This window comes from Eulemur rufifrons, chromosome 7 (assembly GCF_041146395.1).
Source record: "Eulemur rufifrons isolate Redbay chromosome 7, OSU_ERuf_1, whole genome shotgun sequence".
Taxonomy (NCBI): Eukaryota; Metazoa; Chordata; class Mammalia; order Primates; family Lemuridae; genus Eulemur; species Eulemur rufifrons.
In genome coordinates, this window is record NC_090989.1 from 74,811,869 (window position 1) to 74,833,616 (window position 21,748).

At 37.1% G+C, this 21,748-nt stretch overlaps 1 protein-coding gene across 1 annotated transcript in view; it reads right to left on the bottom strand.

Moving 5' to 3' along the window:
- The window catches only part of TPRG1 (tumor protein p63 regulated 1), a 99,493-nt gene that overhangs the window by 53,476 nt on the left and 24,269 nt on the right, over positions 1–21,748 (bottom strand). Inside the window, exon 3 of the mRNA XM_069472791.1 lies at positions 15,375–15,551. Within this exon, the coding sequence (XP_069328892.1) occupies positions 15,375–15,551 (177 nt within the window). The remainder of the gene's footprint in view (positions 1–15,374; positions 15,552–21,748) is intronic.

Below are 21,748 nucleotides of genomic sequence, written 5' to 3' on the forward strand. Positions count from 1 at the left end.
TTCACCTAAGGGAAATTGCTTTGCTTTGTGTTTAAAAAAAAAAAAAAATCTTTTTTGGTGAGGTAAACACTCCATTGGATAAATACTTCCAGTAGTCAGATATATCTAAATGAAGAATAACTTAACCTACTTCATACCATTCTAAGGGTTTTTAATAAATAATGAAAAGAGGAAGGATATAAAAAAAGAAGTATGAACTATATAGGTGGGTCTGGGAAGTTTTGACTAAGGAAAAAGTAGAAAGAGAACAAAGAGGAGAAAGAAAAATATGCCAGTTGAACCTAGAAAAGAGATCAAACACCAACTCTGGCCTATCTTCCCTCATCTCATTCCATCCTTCCCTCAGGTCTATAAAATAAATGCGCAAATGCTCAAATCCTGCTACAACTTTCCCAAAGCAAAAACTGCCATTGGTCACTATACTGCTTGCCTGCTGACAAGGAATTCTTATTTTGCTCATTTCATGGAAGCAAAATAGAAAGATGGTTATAAAATCTTGGTTAACAATTGACCCAGGAGATGGCAGAGACTTTAAGTTCATCTAATTATGAAGACTTCATATTGCATTTCTAAATATTAATAGTTGCTGTCACTTAGTTAGGATTAACAAGGGCATATGTTCTTCTTTATCAGAGTGAGTGAGCTAAAAAGAGAGCACTCCCCACCCCCACTCCCACCCCACCCCACCCCACCCCCGCCTCTCAGGCCTACACCCATCCCCACTACTCCCAGTACCCTGCTGCCTCCATTTCTTAGCTGAAACACTTCTTAAGAACCCATGCAAACTTCACAGGTCTCTTAGTTTGGAGTAAAATGCCATAGCATCAAGATACTCTTCTGATTTTAATCTCTCAAATCTCTCCATCATCACTGATAAAGCCCTGTGTTTATAGAATACCTTTCCCCAAGAAACCCAGGGTGATTTATAGACATTATCTCATTACACAATAAGTAATTATCCTAAGGGATAAGTGGGCAATTTTATTCATTTTATGCACTGAATCAGACCCATTTCCCAGCAGTGCCAGAGATGGCCCCACAGTTTATAGCAAGGCCTCACAAGCTAGTTTTAACCGTGAACCACTTTATTCTTAGTGAATGCCAGCACAAACAGCAGATAAAAGCAGAGTTATTCTAAGTCCTCCAAAATGGCCATAGCTTATCAATACCCACCTACAAAACTCATCTCTTCCTCAGTGTTCTTCAGGCTTGTGGTATTTAGCCGGCCCAAGTTGTGTTGGCCTATTTGCAGTTCCTCTGAGGTGCCCTCTCCCCCGTTGGCACATACTCTCCCTGAAACACTCTCCATAACCTTCCTTCACCTTGTTAACTCCTACTCATCCTACGAATCCCAGCACCAACATTTCTTCCTCAGTGAAGTCTTTCCTGATCTCCCGCCCTCCAAATTAGGCCAAAATCCTGTAGTGCACACTCTGCTATCCTGCGTGTGGCAGGCTGTCTCTATGACAACAGTGCCTACTTTCTGATCTTCATGCCTTCGTGTAAGAGCCTGTCCATGAGCATGGGCCAGATTCAGTGACTTGCTCTATGAAACAAAGTGTGGCAGAAGTGAGGAGACATCACTTGCTGGATTAGTTTGTCAATGTCTGTGGCAATGTCTATCTTACTCGACCTCTCTTTTTCCCCTCTTGCTCTCTCCCGTGCTCCCTCTGAGGAAAGTCTGCAGCCATGGGGTCAGCAGCCTTACAGGAAGGCCCACGTGACAAGGAACCGATACCTCTGGCCAACTGCCTGCGAGGACCCGGGCCTGCCAACAACCACATGAGTGGTTAGAGTGAGTTTAAAAGTGATCCTGCCACGGCCCTAGTGACACCTTGGCTGAGGCTTTTTGAGAGGATCCAGCTAAGTCTTATCCATATTACCACCTAAAAACTGAGGGATAATAAATGTTTATTATTTTACACTACTAAGTTTTTAGGTAAGTTGTAATATTGCAATAGATAATTCACATACCCCATATATCTTTCCTTTAAAGTACTTATCACTGCTGTAATTTTATACTTATCAGTATAGTTATTTGATGACTATCTGCTTGCCCCCATGACTGTCAGCTCCATGAGGGAAGAAAGTCTGACTCTTTGAGCATGATGGTATCATGGTGCCCAGCATGGCACCTGGCACATGGCAAGTGCTCAATACATGTAAGTCGAGTGGATAGTTTATTCCAACCATTATGTTTTCCGATAGCCCTCAAGTACCACAAATAATAGACACGAAGTACATCCTCCACTTGTATGCTCTTGTATGCTCTCCACAGCGTGTCCTGCCCCCCTTCCTCTCTCACACCAGGAAAGTCCAATCCAGTCATCACACACCAGAGCTTCCATTACTGCCAAGTCTTCTCATACCCATGTCCTCCTCTTCTCACCCACTGGCCTAGTGCAAGTACTTATAATTTCCCAACTCTACTATCACAGAATCTCTCCCCTAGCCAGCCCCTTTCTCCAGTTTCTGTTTTCTCCAAACCATCTCTTATATTGTTACCACCCTTAACTTTCTGAAGCAAAATGCCAGTCATTTCAGGCTCCTCCCTGAAAACCTTCACTATCTCGCCTCCTCATAGACTAAAACCAAACTTCTCATACTAATATTCAAATCCTTTAAGAAACTTCCATTATACCTTCCCAACAGCTTGGACCCAGACATTCATGAGACTTGGTGTGATCACACTAGTTGGGCTGGACTGTCCTGCCCCTCCCTATCTCTCTGCCCAGGTTCTACTTATACTATAATGATTTGATCAGATTCTACCTCCTCCATAAGACCTTCCCATCTCTCCCAGTGGAAATTATCTCTCCCTCTTCTGCACCCATGACAACTGTTGGCTTCCCACTGGAGCCCTAACCAAAGCCTGCTTTGGGCTAAAGTGTGTGTGTGTGTGTGTGTGTGTGTGTGTCTGCCTCCCATAAGATTGTGAACATCTTGGTGGCAGAGTCCATGTCTTATCATTCTGTCATGCACAATGCCTGCCACATGTCTGGGGCTCATTAAGTACTCATCGAATGTAATCAAATTACTGCTTAAAAAGAAAATATATTTTTGGGGGGCTGCTTTTATTTTCAAAATGCTGCTGGGAGGGTAGATTATTAAATCAATGACTATTAAAGCAAAGACCACAAACCACCTCTGAAGCCCAGGAAAAGATCTGATTAGAGGGAAATACATCGGTACCTTTAATCCTCCACTGAGTTTGGAAAAACAACAAAATGTTAGCTTCCACCAGATCATTTCTTCTTAATTAAAAGTTAGCCAGATTCTTTTGGAGCACTCAGGTTTCTGGTCAGGTCAACAAAAAAGTAAGGAACATCACTCACCCATCCTCCTCTGTCTTCCCAGCCTCACTCTGGAGTTATGCAACCCTTGGGGGCGGCATACACTTCAGCTATTTGCCCTGCATTCATAATTAGATTGTCTAGACAGGAGATGTTGCTGGAGCAATAGGAAAATATTTTACAAGGTGTTCCGCAGAACCACACTTATAACAGTGATTAGAACGCACTGACAGACGCGAAGCCAGCAGAATCAGCCTGGGCCATGAGCCGGATTCACCCAGAGCAGAGGCCCTTTGAAGCTCTCATCTGAGGAAGAGATGCCAAATTAGAACTCTGAGGGCACAAAGGAGCTCCCTGGCCTTTGGATGCAAGGAAGCAAGGCTGAGATGGTACAGTAGTCTGAAATGCCCTTATTCTGCCCTCCATATGCTAACAGTAGGTCAGCAGGGAACAAATGGTAGTTGCTGCTTTCACCAGCATCTCTACAAACAGGATGCATGGAGCCCACAGCAAGAAGTTTCCTGGGCCTCACTTCTGCAGCTTAGTCTGTTCCTTATATTTCGCAGAATGCAAATTTAAACAGTACAGAAGGTGTATGTGCAATGCCTACTCTTGTAGGATGGCATTTCTTGGCCTGACCTCCCCTCTCAGCTTTTGTTGGCATATCAATATGACAGCAACAATATTTTCCAGCAGAAAACCTCTTTAGAGATAATTTTCACAGGAGGAATTGATTGGGTGAAATCTTTTAGCCCTTTAAGATGAATGGCTTTTGAAAAATTGTTATACCAATGCATTACTACAAGAGTACAGAATTTAAATGCTAAAAAAAAAAAAAAAAAAAACCAAGAGATTTTATAAATTTAGCAAGAGGACATTCAGCAAGGGGAGGGAAATTATATCAAGAAAGTGAATCAGGACTCAGGTTCCTGAATTCCAAACCAGTGTCTTTCTACCAAAAAATATATATGCTTACATCACTCAAATGCTAACTATATACCAGATACTGTTCTAAGCATTTTACATGTATTATCTCCTTGAATCCTCAACACAGACCAGTGAGAGAGATACTATTATATCCCCACCCCTAGTATACAGACGAGGAAAGGGAGACAGGAATTAAGTAACTTGCTCCAGGTCACCCTGAGGTAGATCTGGGATTGGCTCCCAGTTAGTCTGACTTCAGAACCTGCTACCTAAGCCCTGCACTGTCTACATTCTACCTCCTTGTTAGAGTTCAGATGGGAACAGAGGTAAAGAAATGGGGCCCATTTATCCTCAGGAATGACAATGTATTGGAGGACAAGTAAGAATTAGGTGCATGACAAAGGCAGGGGAGAATCTGAAATCAAAGAATCTCATGTTTTGGATCCCACCATCATTGTTTCCATGATTACACGCAAGTCATGTGACCACTCAGAATCTCAGTTCCCTTATTTTTATCTCTTATAAGCATAAAAAATAGGAGAGTTAACAAGTAAATATGGATTTTTAGAACTCTTTAAGTGGAAACTTACTCTATTTTAACACTTTACAAATTACAAAACACTTTCATATGCATCATTTAAATCTACAATGACCCTATGAGTTAGGCTTGGCAGGGATTTTAATATAAATTAGAAATTGAGACCCCCAAGAATTAAAGTTAATTGTCCAAATTCACACAGCAAGCAAACGGTGTGATTAAGATTAGTCATAGCTTTAACCTTATGGTTAATTCTCACAGAAGCCTCATCCTCCCCTCCCTCCTCCACTTTTCTGAGAGGTTATAGACACAATAGGATTATAGAAATTTGTTTTTAATTAAAATTTTGGAATAAATTCAATTATGGTAGAAATAAGATTTAGGGTTGCTGTTTCAGATAAGGAACAATAACAAAAGATATGTACCAGCAACTAGTTGCCCTGGAGGATAAACCAGGTCTTTTACTATTTCTGTCTCTGGTGATTGCTCTAATCCAAAGAGAATCTGCCTTCATCTCACAAATAAATGATCCATATCCTTTAGTTGTCTCTTGCCGTCACCCTTTGCCTTCACATTAAGCCAAAGGCAAACTGAACAAAACAAAACAACTCTTGTTTTGTAAGTACCAATAAGTGGGATATGTTGGCACATATTCTGCTAAGTTCTGATAGTCTTCTTCATGGCTTCCTTAGAGAAGCAGAAGATACACTAACAGGAGAGGTTATCTTCATGCAGAGGGACCGATGGAGAGGAAAAGAGGAGAGAGGTCAAAAAAAAAAAAAAAAAAAGAAGGCAAGGGAAGAGGGAGAAAAGGAGGGAAAGGAAGAGAAGAAAATGGAAGGGAAGGGAAGGATGGGGAAAGGAGAGAGAGTGAGAGAGAGAGAAAGAGGGAGAGGTAAAATATTATTCATCCAAAGAAAGGAGCACTGGATAGAGAGTCAGAAGAAAGGATTTTGAGACCCAGCTCTAATACTCAATAGCTGATGATGTCTGAATCCCTGAACCCCTTTTAGTGTTACTCTTCTCATCTATAAAATGTAGTGAATCCACCTGCTTATTCTTGGGTGTTGAAGGCACAGGGGAGGTAAAGGCACTTGATGAACAGTGTTGATATTACCACCCACAGCCAGTGGTGCTCATGTTAAATCAATGCCTTTTCTTCCAAGAAGGGAATTTGCACAGACTCTGTCCAGGCTTTCCCCTGTACTCAGCTCGTCATTACTGAGCAGCTGACCGTTCCTTGCCTCCTGCTATTTTCCCTGCCTGCTGCTGCCTTGCCTCTGACCTCATAACAGTGACCTAATGCTTCAGAAGGGCCAATTGACTTGAAAGTAAAGATAACAATCAAATTAATCTATTTAGTTCCATGTTAACCAAAGCTTTAATCTGGGAGAAAAATCAGAACTTGTTGACACCTGATATCTGTGAGGCATATTACAAGGTGCTTTCAAGTTATGTCATTAGAGCATAACAAAAAGACTGTTAGTTAATGAAGCAGAATGACTATTAATGTCACCTTTTAATAGATGAGGACATAAAGTTAACAGTTGTAAAACTGGGACTAAAACCCAAGACTCTATTTCCAGTGCAGTACTCTAATATGGATGTGTGCAAAAACAACCCTTAGCAGTACTTAAACAATCACACCTTCGTCACATTATGCTCCTACCTCTGCGTGCTTAAAGAAAGCCCTTTCACACTCAGCAGCATGCCAGCTGCTGGCACAGGCTTCTCACCGTAACCACAGCAGGCCAATCTGGAAAAGCTGCACAGGTTAATTGGGAAGGGCCGGAATGACATCACCCCCCCATCCCCCGTGGTAATGATTGGGTGCCTCATGGGAAACAAAATATAATATTCTACAAAAAACGAAATTTGGCAAAACTAATGAAAGAAGGGAGGTTAAGGATGAGAGAATGGGAATAGTACAAATATGTAGATTTCTCACCTTTTAGAATGGAGGTTTAATGAACACAATTTAAGAAAGCACATCAAGTGAAAGTATATTATCAAATACATAGCCATTAAAGTAACTAATAATGACCATTGGCCAGGTACAGTGGCTCATGCCTGTAATCCTAGCACTTAGAGAGGCCGAGGCAGATCACCTGAGGCCAGGAATTTGAGACTAGCTTGGGTGACAAAGCGAGACCCTGTCTCTACAAAAAATTTAAAAAATTAAAAGAAATTTTAAAAAATGATTATTATAAGCAACTTTAAAAAATTAATGACGTTGAAGTAGGGAAAATGATGGAATTGGGTTGCTCATGTAAACAGGTTTATATAAGGGAATCAATAGACAGCATTCAAAAAAATAGGACTAAGAATATGTTGTTACACTTAAAATCACCAATAGAAAGAGAAACAGACTGCAATTCTTCTATGTTAGAAGAAAACAGCACTTAATAGAAAGCAAAGGAAATGTAGACAATATGGTAATGTATTTTAAAAATACAAAAATCAAGAAGAGAGAATTTAGATCATAATTGTCATATCAATATATGTAATAAGTTAATCTTATCTACTAAAAGAAAAAGTCCCCCAGGTTAGATCATAAAGTAAAATTCAATTTATGCTATATGCAAGTACATAGCAAAAACAAAGAGATTCAAACGTTTAAAGTAAAAACTAGGCCAATATGTACCAAGAAAATTCAAAGAAAAAGAACACAAGAGTTACAATATTCAACAGACAAGGCCAAAATACAAGTGAGGCATTAAAAGAGATAAATTGTATAATGAAAAATATTTTAATCTAAAATATAAATTCAACATCTATATATGTTTCTATATCAAAAAATATGATATCAACATTCATAATTTAACATCACAAAAGTAAAGTAAAAAAAATCCACCAGATAATAGAAACATTTAATTCTATCTCAATCTATGACAGATCAAGTAGCAAAATATATATATGTATATATTTAAACACATATGTCTGTATATATGTATATATTTATATATGTATTTACATATATGTGTAAATATACAGACAGGCAAAGATAGAGTAGACATAAATAACATAATGATAATGGATCTAAGTACCATTTATGAAACTCTATCCAGAAATCAGAGACAGCACATTCAAGTATTTAAGAAATTGATAAAAATTGGCTATTTAAATGAAAATATTCAGTAAATTCCAGAGAGCAGAAATAGTAAGAGAAGACAATTTCTGAATACAATGTAATAAAATTAGAAATTAATAACAAAATTTAAGGCGGTAAAATCCAACTTTATAAAAACTTACTTCAATCTATCCGCAGGTCAAAGAGGGAATGAACAAATAAAAATAGAAGGGTGTATGAAATATAATAAAACATTATTATGCATCTAAAAAGCAACATTATAGAAAATTTAATATCCATAAAGCTTACATGTCTAACAAAAATGACTATAAATGAATTAAAATTTCAAGTGAAATTATAAAAAAATATATATATACAAGTAATAAGAAATAATACAGATAAATTGTAGAAAATAATACATGAGAAAACAAAAGAATTCTATTTTGAACAAGTAAGCTCAAAACTTACTTGGTACTTTGAATTAACAACCAGCACACTAACCATTAGCTAACTGAATCCCCACACAAGGAAGAAAGATATTATATGCAAAATAATCTTTTATTATTTTTATCATGTCTTTTCATGCTTTCTCTCTTCAGTATATATTTACAAACCTGAAAAAACTGAGCAATTTTCTAATAAGATATAAATAACAGAAACTGATCATAAAAGAGAGAAAAATCTAAACATGTCAGTGCTATAGAGAAAACTGACAAAGTTGTAGTGTTACTCTTTCTTCAAAAGTACCACATTCAGGCATTTTCATAGGTGAAACATGCCAAGCTTCTAAGTAACAGATAAAGCCATTTCTTTATCTAATAAAGTCAACAGAGAAAAAGAAGAAACTTTACTTTTTAAGAAAAGATTATCGATATTTGCAGTTAATATTAAATAGCATATTAATAATGATATACTAATTCAAAGTAGAATTTATACCTTGAATGTACCAAGATATATCACTGGTAGGAATGTGTGCTATAATGCAACATATTAATTAAATCTACGAAGAAAAATAAATATATGATCATCTTCAAAGATACTATAAAATCATTTGCTAAAATTCAGTATCTAAGCATCGTTCCCATCAGACTGCCTCTCCTGAAAATAAAACTGGAAATTCTGCACACACAATACATAAATAAAGAAAACTCATTTCTCCACTCCTCTACCTTTTAGGTACCCAGAGGTCTACAAAAAACAGACTACCTGGAAGGCTCTGGAGAGTGAATAAAGGAAGTCTCCAAAATGTCCTGGAGGAATAAATCAAAAAGTATTTTATATACCAAGAACCAAAAAGTAGAATCCATTCTCAAGAAAAAAGGCAGTCAATGGAGGCAATCCTGAGATGGCCTAGAGGTTGGAATTATCAAGAACTTTAAAGCAATTATTGTAATTATGCTAAGTTAGGTATAGGAAATTATGCTCATAAGAATAAAATGTATAACATTTCTTAAAGGAAGTAAAAAATATAATAAAGAACTAAATTGATATTTTAAAACAAAAAGTATAATATTTGAAATAAAAAATACTGGATGGACTTAATAGCAGAATGAAACGACAAAGGCAAATTTCAGTGAACACCAAGATGGATCAAAAAAAACTCCAATCTGTTACTAGAGAAAACATTCTGCAAAAATGAAGATTATATAAAGCATTTTTATGAAAAAAAACTAAGAAAATTTATCATCAATAGATTGTACTACAAGAAATGCTAAAAGTAGTTTTTATGTATAGGCAAAATTACGCCAAAGGAAAATTGAGTCTTCTGGAAGAAATGAAGAGCATCAGAAATATAAACATCTAAGTAAATATAAAAGGCAATTTTTATCTTAATTTCTTTGAAATACACGTGATTTATTAAATTACAAGTTATAACATTATTTTGCAGGGTTTAACATGCACAAAAAAATAATACATATGACAATTGCAGCATAAAGGGCAATGCAGAAGGGATGTAAATGAAGCTATATGTTTGCAAGGTTTCTATATTTTAAGTGAAGTGATATAATATTAATTACAAGTAGACTGTGAAAAAGTTAAGTACTTATGTTGCAATGGGATGCTACCAGCAGTGGGTAGAGGTCAGGGATGCTGCTAAACATCCTATAGTGCACAGAACAGCTTCCCATACCAAAGAATTATCCTGTCCAAAATGTCAGTGGTGCTGAGGTTGAGAAACTCTGCCCTAAAGCAACCACAAAATATATATAATATTTTATAGCTAAAAAGCCAATATATAGATTGAAATTGGAATATTTAATCAAAAGATCAGTGAAACCAATCTGATGATGAGTACATGTGGTGCTTATTTTTCCATTCTTGGGATACTTCACTTAGTAGAATGGGTTCCAGCTCTATCCAGGAAAATATGAGAAGTACTATATCATCATTGTTTCTTATTTGGGAACTTTACCATATACAAGCTATACTTCAATAAAAAGTTGTAAAATTAAGAACAATAATAAAACAAAAGGATCAGTGAAAAGAAAACGAAGGAAAAAAACAGAAGAAGAAAACAAAAAAGAAATAATAGGCAGCCTTAATTCCAATTATATCAAAATTACATAAAATATGAGAGGACTAAACACTCCAGTTAAAAGACAGAGATTATCAGAATGTATTAAAAGAATGACCCAACTGTGATCTCTACAAGAAACACACTTTAAATACAAAGACAGATAACTAGAAAGTAAATAAAAAAATATATACTGTGAAAACAATAAGTATAAAAATAATGATGTGGCTATAATAACAGATTTTTTTTTTTTTTTTTTTGTGAGACAGAGTCTTGCTCTGTTGCTCAGGCTAGAGTGAGTGCCATGGCGTCAGCCTAGCTCACAGCAACTTCAAACTCCTGGGCTTAAGCAATCCTACTTTCTCAGCCTCCCAAGTAGCTGGGACTACAAGCACTCGCCACCATGCCTGGCTAATTTTTTCTATATATATTTTTAGTTGGTCAGATAATTCCTTTCTATTTTTACTAGAGACGGCGTCTCGCTCTTGCTCAGGCTGGTCGAACTCCTGACCTCGAGCTATACACCCGCCTCGGCCTCCCAGAGTGCTAGGATTACAGGCGTGAGCCACTGCGCCCAGCCAATATCAGATTTTTAAATGGACTTTAAGACATAGAGTATTGCCAGAGATAAAGAGGAACATTTCATAATGAAAAAAGGCTGAATTCGTCAGGAAGACACACCAATCACAAATGTGTATGCATCTAATATTAGACTTCCAAAATACATGAAGCAAAAGTTAGCAAAATTAAGGAGAGAACTAGAAAATTCCATAGTAATACATTTTAACACTCCTCTCAGTAACTATTAAAAAACTAGACAAAAATCAGTAAAGACATAGATAATCTAAACAATATTATCAAATGCAGTATTCCAATCAATATTTATAGAAAGCTACAAATAAAATTATATTCAAGTGCACATGGTAAATTCACAAAGATATGCCATATTTCAATCCATAAAGAAACTCTCAAAATATTCATAAGGCATGAAATTAAATACAGCATGTATTCTGAATGAAAATTTAGTAGTATTAAGATACCTAAAAAAAAAAAAAAAAAACCAAGAAAACAAAGTTTTTGCAAAATAGCCAATACAACTTCTACAGTATCCATGGGTCAAAGACAAAGTCACAAGAAAAATTAGAGAATATCTCTGAATAACAGAAGCACAACATACCATTATCTGTGGCATGCAGAAAAAGCAGTGTTTACAAGGAAATTTATGGCTCTAAATGTGCATATAAGACAAAAAGAAAAGTCTAATATCAATAACCCTGGGCTCAAATTTAAGCAGGTAAAAAAAGAAAAAGAAAAGTAAACCCAAAGTAAGGAGAAAGGAAATAATAAAGAAAAGAGCAGAAATCAACCAAATAGTATATAGACAAGCAATAGTATAAAACACCCAAATGAAAAGCATGTTCTTGTTAAAACCAACAAAATAGATAGGATCATCAAGAGAAAAAGAGAGAAAAGCCACAGGTCACCAATATCAGGAAAGAAAGATGTCACTAAATATCTTAAAGACATTAAAGAGACTAAATATTAGTAACAACTTTATGCCTTAAAATACAACTTAAAATAAATTTAACAAATTCTTTGAAAAATATGACTTGCCAAAATTAGTACAAAATTAAAAAGTATAAATATTAGCCCAATATTTATAAAACAAGTTAACTGTATTATCAAGAACTGTTCCACCAAGAATGTTCAGGCCCAGATTTCCCTGTATGCTCTATCAACAGTCAAGGAAGAGAGAACACCACTCATACACAAAACCTTTGAGAAAATAAAGGAACATGGACTACTTCCCAACTTGCTTTATGATGGTAGCATAACCCAAATACCAAAACCTGATTCCAAAAGAAAATCATTACAAAAGAATTAAAATAACAGACTAATATCCCTCATGAATACAGACACAAAAATGCTCAGTGAAATACTAGCAATCTAAATTCGACAATGCATAAAAGGGATAATATGCTACAACCAAATGTGTTTATCTTAGGAATGAAAGGTTGATTTAATATTTGAAAAGCCTGATAAAAATAAGATTTTTTAAAATGAGTCAAGTTGATGAAAAAATAAATATGCATAAACATATATAGAATTTCTAAAAAAGAAAATTAATAAACCAGAAATAAATGTACCAGATATTAAAACATAATATAAGTTTATAATGATTGAAATCATTTTGTAATTTAATAAACAGATAAATGTAATAGAATGAAGAATCCAGAAATGACAAAATATACATAGAAAAGTAATATATGATAAAGGTGGAATTTCAAATAAATGTAGGAAAGATAAAATATTGAATAAATGATATTGAGAATGCAAGCCTGCCATCTGAATAAAAAATAAAATAGATTGCATCCTTTTTTTTTACTCAAGGCAAATTTTAGATGAAATATAAATCTAAGTGTTTTTAAAAATAAAATTATAAAATTGCTAGAAGAAACTTGGAAATTTATTTTATAATTACAGTGTGGAGAAAGCATTTCTCAAAAAGACAAATTTAGAAGCCTTGAAAGACTGATAAATTCAACACCCAACAATTAAAAGCCATTAAAATATAGCATTATAAAGTTAAAGGACATATGGAAAACTACGAAAAACTTATTTGCAGCATATTTAGCATAAAAGGAGCCAAATTCTTTTATATATAAATAGGTCTTACAAATTAATAAGATGTCTTTTTTAACATCTGCACTAGAATGTTTATAGTAGCACAATTCACAATTGCAAAGATGTGGAAACAACCTAAGTGCCCATCAATACAGGAGTGGATTAATAAAATGTGGTATATGCATACTATATGGAGTTCTACTCAGCCACAAAAAACAATGGGGATCTAGTACCTCTTATATTATCCTGGATAGAGCTGGAGCCCATTCTACTAAGTGAAGTATCACAAGAATGGAAAAACAAGCACCGTATGTACTCACCATCAAATTGGTTTTAACTGACCAACACTTAAGTGCACATATAGTGGTAACATTCATCGGGTGTCGGGCAGGTGGGAGGGGGGAGGAGGGGATGGGCATATATACACCTAATGGGTATGGTGCACACTGTCTGGGGGATGGACACACTTGAAGCTCTGACTCAGTGGGGCAAAGGCAGTATACGTAACCTAAACATTTGTACCCCCCAATATGCTGAAACAAAAAAATTTTAAAAAATTAAAATAAAATTTAAAAAATCAATAAGAAAAAAACAAAATATTCTAGTAGAAAAAAATATGGGCTATGGTTGTAAGTAGGCAGGTCACAGAAAAATAAATAAAATGGCTTTCTAACCTAAGAAAAACACACTTAATCTCCTTCAAATTCTAGTGACGCAAATTAAAACCAAAGTAAGATACTTTAATCTTTCTCACTAGCAGAAAAAAAAAGTTTCACAATATATGATAATGGTGAGGGTGGGTGGAAGAGAATAGCCTCATACTCTGTGGAACATCAATTGGTGTTACATCTTTGGAAGTCAATTTGGCAGTATCTATCAGTTAATATTTATATGACATTGATCTAATAATTCCACTTCCAGAAATCCACATTAAAGATACATTTGCACATTTGTGCCAAGTTCTACAGGCAAGGATGTTTGTAGCAGCACTATTTGTAGTAACAAAGGTAAAAGTAAATATACATCAATGAGGGGCTGGGTAAATAGAATCAAAATGGAATACTCTGTACCATTAAAAAGACTGAGATTGATCTATAGATGATTATATAAATTTCCAAGTTATACCTTTGAATAATATATAGTAGCATGAGGCAGGACAGTTTATGATATGTGCTTTCATTGGGTAAAATAATACATAGTAAATATGTGTGTAGCTATATACTCTTAAATGTGTAGAAACATACATATGTATACACACAGAGACTTTTTATTCTTTTATATTTATAGATTTTTTTAAAAAAGTACACAAGAAACTACTATCAGCTGTGGAAAGAATGCTAGAGAACTGAGGGTCCGGGGTGGAAGAGAGAGGTTTTTTGTGATATTTAAATGTATATTATACAATGTGTATATATTATTGAAAAATTGACCAGTTTTAAAAGCTAATGAACTTAGTTAATCACTTATTGCATCCATGAAAAGAGTAAATAAAAAGTAAGTTTTTAGTATACTATGCTTTGTGTAAGGAAAGCCAATCAATCACTTGATCAAGTTGTGCTTTTTTCTTTATCTTAAAAAAGATTTCTCACTTCTTACTATATGCCAGGCCCAATGCCAGATGCTTAAAGTACAAGAAAAAAGGTACTGCCCTCAAGGAGCTCACAGTTCAATGGGAAGATCTCATATTCAGTCTCAGAGAAAGACTGTTGTCCTGGCTTAGACCTAACATGTTTTGTAAAGGCAGTTCCTTCCCAAACTGTGACAAGAATTTTCCCAGTTCAGCCATCCTCCTCTGTAGACCTCACCACGTCTTGCAGTAATTGTCAGCATCTCTGAGAGAGTTGATGACAGCTCCCCCCCACAAGCTTCCAGGGATGAACCCAAAGTCACTTCTTATAAGAAGGACTAGCCATCTTGGGACCTATCCACTGAACATTACAGAATAATTTTAATTCTCAGAGGCATTACACTTTTTCCCACCTCTCCATTCTTGTTTGTGCTGTTTCTTCTGCTTGGAATGTTCTTCAACATTGGTTCCCTTTCTTTCGCTAACTCCTGCTCAACATCAAATATTGGCTCAAGTACTTCTTCAGGAAAGCTTCTCTAATTATCTGCCGCACGAAGTAGGTCAGCACATTTCCCCCCATGTCCCCACACCTCTTCTCACCTTACATTTAGCTATTTACTTGTCAGGTTCTCATACTAAAATACAAATGTACTTCAAGTTGTATTCCTAGTTCCTGACATAGAGTAGGAACTCAATAGTCTGATGAGTTCAACTTTGATGACTTCACTGTTCTTCCCTGGGTACTCCCACTTTACAGTACCAAACTGCACTTTGTGATCATTTTCCCGTATGCCTACCCCCACTGTACCACTTCCCCAAGTCTAGGACATTATACTCACTTGTCCAGTGACATCCCAGGGAAGGCAAACTTGCCCAGACAGATGCGATAGATAGCACTCAGCGGAATCCGCTGCAGCTGCACACAGCTGAGCATGATGAAGTCATATTTGCAGATCAAGAGAGTCTTGTCTGTGAGCAGCAAAATTCTCTCCTGCTCGTTGTTCCAGTGATCTATCCTGTAGGAATCATCACAGAGAAGTAAAGTTGATGACATAACCTTTCCAAATTAAAGATAATGGCATTCCTAACATAGAAGACAGTAAAGTTTGATCAAGTCAGAAAAAAGAGGATCAGAGAAACACCTAACACCACCCCCCCACATTTAATCTAGTCCCATGACTAAAGGAGGAGGGGAGGTGGAAGATGATGGGGAAATATTTGGCATCACAGAGCACAGAGATGACTACTCATGATGGAATCCAGTAGGAGACTACCAAGTTTGCATTGTGTTGGAAGTCAACTGATTCATACTTCTCTACATCTTCTCGGTTCTCTGGGAAACCTTCATGGAGCACATCTTCCTCCATGGAGAACAAAAATATCTCTTTGTAAAATGTGGTATATGTATACCATGGAGTATTACTCAGCTATAAGAAATAACGGTGATATAGAATCTCTTATGTTCTCCTGGAAAGAGTTGGAACCCATTCTACTAAGTGAAGTATCCCAAGAATGGAAAAATAAGCACCACATATACTCACCAGAAAATTGGTTTCCCTGATCATCACCTAAATGCACATTTGGGAATAACACTAATTGGGTGTCGGGCAGATGTGGTGGGAGGGGATGGATGAGTGTATACCTACATAATGAGTGCCATGGGTACTGTCTGGGGAATGGACACGCTTGAAGCTCTGATTCGGGGGGGGGGGAATGGGGGGCATGGGAGATATACATAACCTAAACTTTTGTACCCCCATAATAACTGAAAAAAAAATCTCTTTGTTCAAACTCAGTCTGTACCACAAAATTTACTCATTGCAAACTAGCTTACACTAATCTCCAAGGTCACATTGTTGACAAGAGATAAAATGGAGACTTGAACACAGGTCCACTGTCCCCCAAGCCACTTCTATTTAGAGCTCCTCCTGCCATATTATTGTGATAGAAATACAGTGAAACAAGTGAAGTAAAATTTTTATGAACCAAAGACAAAGTAGACACTAGATAAGTGTTTACTGAATAGATTTTCTTCAGATTTGGGTCTTTCAGGGCACACATGGAAAATTCTGAGTAAGAGTTAAAAATCTCTCCAATGGAGAGAAAAAGGACTCAAAACAATGGCTTCTGTTTAAAAGAAAGTGAGCAGTCTGTAATTTCCCTGACCAACAGTACTTTTGTTGTCTGTCTAGTATAAGCTTTAAGATATAGCACCACACAACTTGTATTAGAATTGTTTCAATATGTGCTTTGTTTTCCGTGAAAGACTGAAAATGTTGATCTGTGACTGACTGATGTCTGAATCTCACCACACAGAATCAATCTAATGTGTAAATGGTATGGACAGCCCATTCCCAACCATTCCCCTCAAAGTACCCACAATGCAATTCTTAATATACGAACTGAATGATATCACCCTCACCCCGTTCACTTTATTAAGTAGCATCCCCTTTATTTTATGATCAAATCCAAACCCCTTAACATGGACAACTGGTCTGTATAATCTGCCTCTGACCGGGGTCATCTCACAGTAAGCTGAGAGCACTCATTGTTCAAGTTGTGGTTCAAATGTCTCATTCAAAGAGGATTTCCTAAACTGCTGTAGAAACTTGGCCTCATTACACTCTCTCAAAGCATCCTTATCCTTTCTCCCTCGTGGCATTTATCACAGTTGGTAAGGAGGAATGGAATATAAAATGCTTAGCAATGATTACCACGTGGTCACTAGCCAATCAGAATGTACACTGCAGTACAGAGGGCAGGAAAATGCCAGTAAGTGCAGGCTGAGTATCAACCCTGTGTGTGTGCACGCACGTGTGTGCATATTACATGAGGGCAGAGACTATGTCTGCTGGGCAGTCAAATTGCCTGCACTAAATACATATCTGTTGAGTGAATAAATGAATGTCAATTATAATGATTTTAGAGGCCTTTGGGTGGAGTGAGGGCGGACGTGGGAACTTGCAGCAAAATCACTTACTTACTCCGTAATATTGGACTTTTAAGATTTCTGTGGCTCAGGTTCCATATCTGTGAAATGGAGACAATACTTCTACTACTCACCTCATGCGTTTGGGGACAAGATTAAAAGAAATGAGTCTCAGTCAGGGCTCTGTAAATTAACTATTATTATCACTGGTAGGAGCCTACATCACTAAGTGACTTCGGATAACTCAATGATATGCCACTTCTCACTGTAAGCACAGACAGGCAAGACAAAGTTAGGAGCTGAATCAATGGGTGGAGGGACAGGAGGAGACATGAAGGAGAGAATAAGAGAGATGAAGGAGAAAGAAAGAGGGAGAAGCAAAGGAGAAAAAGAAGGATGTGATCACTGATGAGGCCCTAGTATACGCTGGCCACTACATATTCATGAGTGTTAGTTCTACATCCCACCACAACCCTTTGAAGAAAGTTACATCCAAAGTCACTCAGCTAGAACATGATAGTAGAGTTAGTGGTATAATTGGAGGAAATATTAATAGCATAAAGATCAAGAGATCTGGTTTAAATATTGATTCCACTGTTTCCATCCACCCAAGCACACAGTGATACTCACCTCCCACTCCACTGAGAGAATTCTTGATAGTCTGCTTAACACTCTCAGTCTTAGTCAGAAAGAGATGGGGACTCTGAAATGTCTTATCAGATATCTACATAAACTTCTCTAAATAGACTGCATCTACTTAGCAGTAAGTTATAAGCTGCTGCCTAATAAACCAGACTTGTTTTTAGTCTAAAAAAACGGCAGCTTTTGGTTGAATGGTTTTACTGAAAATGTCAGCACTCCATAATGAGATTTATTTTAAAAGGTAAAGGATTTGGAAAAAAAGGAAAATTCTTTTTAGGAACACAGAGTGCTCTGCTGTGACACAGACTCTGCATAATTTACATGTCGGGAATGTCTGAATTCAAGTAAACACACAGGCTTATAAATAGTTTGGGGCTACCATCTCAAGCTCCTGGGTGGTATACTTATTTATTTAGACTTCAATCGCACCTTTTTCCCCCTAAGAACTCAAGAAGAAACATTAAATTACGTATTCCTAATATTAACATTATTGAAGTTTGGGCAGCAATAATAGCAACAAATATAGCAATAGAAATATCAATAATATATTGTGTTCGTACAGCTCATAGAGGTTTATGCAGCCCTTGAAATATCAATGCTCTCATTTAATCCTCACAAGAACCCTTTCGACTAAAGGTTTTTAAAGAAAGGAAACTAAGGTCCACAAATCCTTAAAATGATTTGCGCAGTGCTTTACCCCTAGCAACAGTAGTGTAGGGACCTGAACCAGATAGGGAGACACCAAATCAAGGCACAGTCTTTGCTTTCTCCCCCATACCAACCCCCTTTAAAAAGTGGACCCTTCAGAGTGGTGTGTAAATGTGGTAAAACCCAGCTCTGGAAGGAGCTGATGTGATGAGACACACGTCTGCTGGAATTGTTCTCTCTAGAAAACTTCCTCCCCAAAACAACATTGATGACTGTCCCTTCCCAACTGTGTCCTCTTTCAGCGTTCCCTATCTTGGGGAAGAACCCTCCCTCCATCCAGTTATGCAAGAGTCGTTCTGCACGCATCATATTTCCTTACCTTACATGCCAAGTCCTAAACATTCACTCCCCATATGTCTCTCGATACCACCCACTTCTCTCCATTTCTACCTTAATCATCTCAATCCAGTCTTTTTTCACCTCCTGTCACTAGGCTTGAGAGACTAGTCACCCAGACCTGGTTTATCTACATCTACTCTTGCTGCCTTCCAACTTCTTCAGCTTACTGCAGTGAGGTGATTCTTTTTCAAAAAAAAAAAATCTTGTCTTCACTGACCCGCGTGGCTTAAAATACTTTAATAGTTCCTCATGGCTCTTATGAAAAATGACAAAAAGTCTTTACCTGGTCTAAGACGTTCTGCAGTCAGGGCTTATGTAATTCTTCAACTCCATCTCAGGCCTAGTCTCTCCACACCATTTTCCTTGATCTTCTTTCAGTTTCTGGAATTCACCATGCCCTCTCCAACTTAAGTGTCTTTGCACACGCTGGTCCCTTTGCTGGCAAGGTTCTACATGATCTTCTAGCTCACCTAGCTAACTCCTGTGAAGTGAGCTCCATCACCCCCTTCCTCCAGGAAGATTTCTCAGACTTCTGTGACTACTTCTCTTTCTTCTAATACACACTTTCATAGCCCACACATTTCTCTATTATGGCATTTGTTCCAGATGCAATTTTACAGTTATTTCTATGATTATATAATTAATATTTCTTCTTTCCTATACTGTAAACACTGAAAAAGTGGAGTCAATTCTTAGATTTGTGTCTCTAAGTTTGTAGGTATCTAAAAAATATTTCTGAAATTAGTAAAGAATGAACAATCTTTGCTCTGTGCAACCTATATGTCTTGGCTTATGCTGCTTGGGGAATCTGGTCCTCGTGTTTATACATTGAAACACTCCCACACAAAATAACACATTTTCAAAAAAAAAAAAAATCAGTAACATTGGAAAAATATTCATGCCATAATAATGAAGAAGAGCAGAATACAAAAATGTTACCTACAGTATTCTTCCAATTTTGTAATAACAACAAAATAATATACATATTAAAATGTTAACACTGATTATTTCTGAGTGCTGAAACTTCAAGTGACTTTTATTTCTTTTTATACTTTTATTTTCCAGGGTTTAAATTTTTTATAATGAACATATTCTACTTTTTTGATAAGATATATTTTTAAAATAAAAAAAATCATCCATCCTTCAAGTTTCCAGCTTACATGCTTTACCTACGGAGTCTCACCCTCACTTCTGTCACCGTCAAGCGGGTGTCATCTTTCCTTCCTTTAGTATGCACAAGCCTGTATCAGTGCCTCGCTTGGGGCACTACTCACAATTTTCTCTGTATTACAGTGATTTCTGTACTTGTCCTACCCATTTCCACACAAATACACACACACACACCAAATAGGAGCCCCTCTAGTACGGAGTCACCGCTTTATTTATACCTGGGTCTCCTCACTGTGCCCAGCACAGAGCAAAGAGAGAGCAAGTTTTCAGCAAATGAGCAGGGCACAGAATTAAAAAAGAGAATCATAAGATCCATCCCCTCTGTAGTGAGAGTCAGTCTCCCCTGACAAAGGATTCTGCACATCTCTCCCTCAGCACCAGCAACATTTCCTTATTGACAAGAAGGAGCAGAGACTCCCCGTAGCTAAGAAGGCACCTGAGAGCTCAGAGAGTCTGCACTTTTCTGGGATGGCAACAGTTTCACCAGCAGAGGGCAACAGCGAACTAGAAATGACAGGCGATACCCATCGTTAAGAGTTTCCAGGACCCACACCCAGTTACTCAAATCGCAGATGCCTCCCAGTGGCTTCAGCCCCACACCCAACAATACTTTCAGTTGCTCTTTTAAGGCTGTGTCAAATCAATTTGTGGTTTGGAAATTATTTCCTTCCAAGAAAGATTTTCTTCTAATATTATTCTCTCTCTCTCTCTCTCTCTCTCTCACACACACACACACACACACACACAAAGCCCACACTCAGTAGAGGCATCTACCCTGATGGTGAATAGAATGACTATTCCTCATTTACAATTCAAACTTCATGCACCCCTCAAACCCCTTAGCATAACCCGGCCCTTGGAGAGGAAGACAGTATCCTGGCTAGCCAGAAGTCATCAACCCAGAAGGAAAAAAACCTGAATCATTCATTCCACACATATTCCCTAAGCACCCACTGGGTTCCAGGCTCCAACAAGAATCTGGTTTGGGTTTGCTCTTCAAACACAAATAAATGAAAAATGCATGGCATTAAAGCAAAGCAATTTCCCTCCCCCTGAGTTAAGTGGAGACTTGTAAAACCTTTAGCTAAATAATCTGCATGTATTTCTTCCAATCATTTGGTTACTCTTTCCCTGAACCTTCTCCAATTTGCTTAAAATAGGGGATCCTCAAAGTAAACACAGTATTCTAATAAAAACCTGATGGTCACAGACCTTCCCTGTTCCCAGGTTTCCTGACTTGACTTCTTAGAGTTCATTTCCCCCCACTACCCCATACAGCCAGCCATGTATCAGGCTCTGTGCTAGTTACGGGGAATGCTGAGAAGATTATATGACTTTCAGGGAATGCACAATTCTCAAAGATGTAAGGGCAAAATATGTTGGGAAGAGTAATATGGCACCCAAGGATGTAGTGAGGCTTGAAAT